A 1300-nucleotide genomic window follows, 5' to 3' on the forward strand; every position below is an offset into this window, starting at 1 on the left:
GGTGCTGGCACCGGGGTGGGTGCTGGCACGGCGCCGGGCGGTGATGACCAACGTGCCGGCCTCAGTGAGGGCACAGCTCACTGACAGTGGGTCTGTGTCTTCGGGCAGCTGGCACTTGTGGGTGAAGGTGTCACAGACGGTGCCATCCTCAGCCACCTGCAGGGAGGCAGTGCCAGCATGGCAGGGCGCGGCATGGTGTGGCACGGGGGTACACAGCACATTCCCAGTTACGCCAGTGCTAGTGATGGGATAGCTTCCAGTGACCCCAGCTCCAGCAGGGAGCTCAACAGGGCAGTTCCCAGTTACCCAGTGACTCAGGGGCAATTCCTAGTTACTCCATTGCCAGCAGGGAACAGCTCCCAGTTGCCTCGATCCTGGGGGATGGAGTGGTTCCAGTTACCCCAGGGATAACTGCACAGCAGGGGCTGCTCCCAGTGGTTCCCACCAGCAGGGAATGCAGGGAGTTTCCAGCTGCCCCACTCCCAGTGAGGACATTCCCAGTTACCCAAGTGCCAGCAGGGAACAGCTCCCAGTGGCCTCAGTCTTGCGGGGTGTGGCGATTTCCATTCATCCCAGTGCCAGCAGGGTCTGAGCCCGACTGCTGCCCACCAGCAGGGAATGATGGGCCGGGAGTTCCCAGCTGTCCCATTCCCAGCAAGGACAGCTCCCAGTTACACCAGTGCTGGCAGGGGCAGGTCTCGGGTAACCCAGTGCAGAAGCGGTGCGGTGTACCAGGAGCTCCGTGTTGTCCCATCACCAGGGGACAGCTCCCATGTACCCCAGTGCCAGCAGGGACCATTCCTAGTCCTCCCCACCCCCTGAGTAGGGGTGCCATGGGACAGGGCCCCGACTGCTCCATGGCCAGGGTTGGGGTTGGGGGAGATGCTGCCCCCCGGGATGCCTCACCTTCTCAGCCTGGATGGCGACGTGGCAGTTGGAGGTGGTCACCACGATGTCAGGGGGCTCGAACTGGCTGACATCAGCCACCACCTGGTAGGTGTCACCCTGGGCACACACCCAGGTGCCCAGGCTGCAGGGGCACATGGCGCCTGGGGACCCTGTGGGCATTGCAGAGCTGCTGGGGGTAGGGGCATGGGGGTGTGGCACTGGGGTGTGTGGGGGAGGCTGGTGACCCTCTGGGGGGACTGAGGGATAACAGGTGGCACTGGGGTTTGGGGACATTGGGTTTCCAGGGGGAATTGATGGATCCTGAAGTAAGGGGGTTACTGGATGGACTGGGATGAGAGCTGGGGGGTAGCAGAAGGCACTGAGGGGTCTGGGGCAACCAAGGGCACTCGGA

At 63.3% G+C, this 1300-nt stretch overlaps 1 protein-coding gene across 1 annotated transcript in view; it reads right to left on the bottom strand.

Moving 5' to 3' along the window:
* HSPB7 (heat shock 27kDa protein family, member 7 (cardiovascular)) overlaps positions 1 to 1058 on the bottom strand; it is a gene marked incomplete at its 5' end in the record, with an annotated part of 1254 nt that extends 196 nt beyond the window's left edge. Inside the window, 2 exons of the mRNA XM_010139913.1 lie at positions 30 to 156; positions 907 to 1058. Of these exons, the coding sequence (XP_010138215.1) occupies positions 30 to 156; positions 907 to 1058 (279 nt within the window). The remainder of the gene's footprint in view (positions 1 to 29; positions 157 to 906) is intronic.
* Between the last annotated feature and the right edge of the window lie 242 nt (positions 1059 to 1300).

This window comes from Buceros rhinoceros, unplaced genomic scaffold (assembly GCF_000710305.1).
Source record: "Buceros rhinoceros silvestris isolate BGI_N320 unplaced genomic scaffold, ASM71030v1 scaffold29657, whole genome shotgun sequence".
Lineage (NCBI taxonomy): Eukaryota > Metazoa > Chordata > Aves > Bucerotiformes > Bucerotidae > Buceros > Buceros rhinoceros.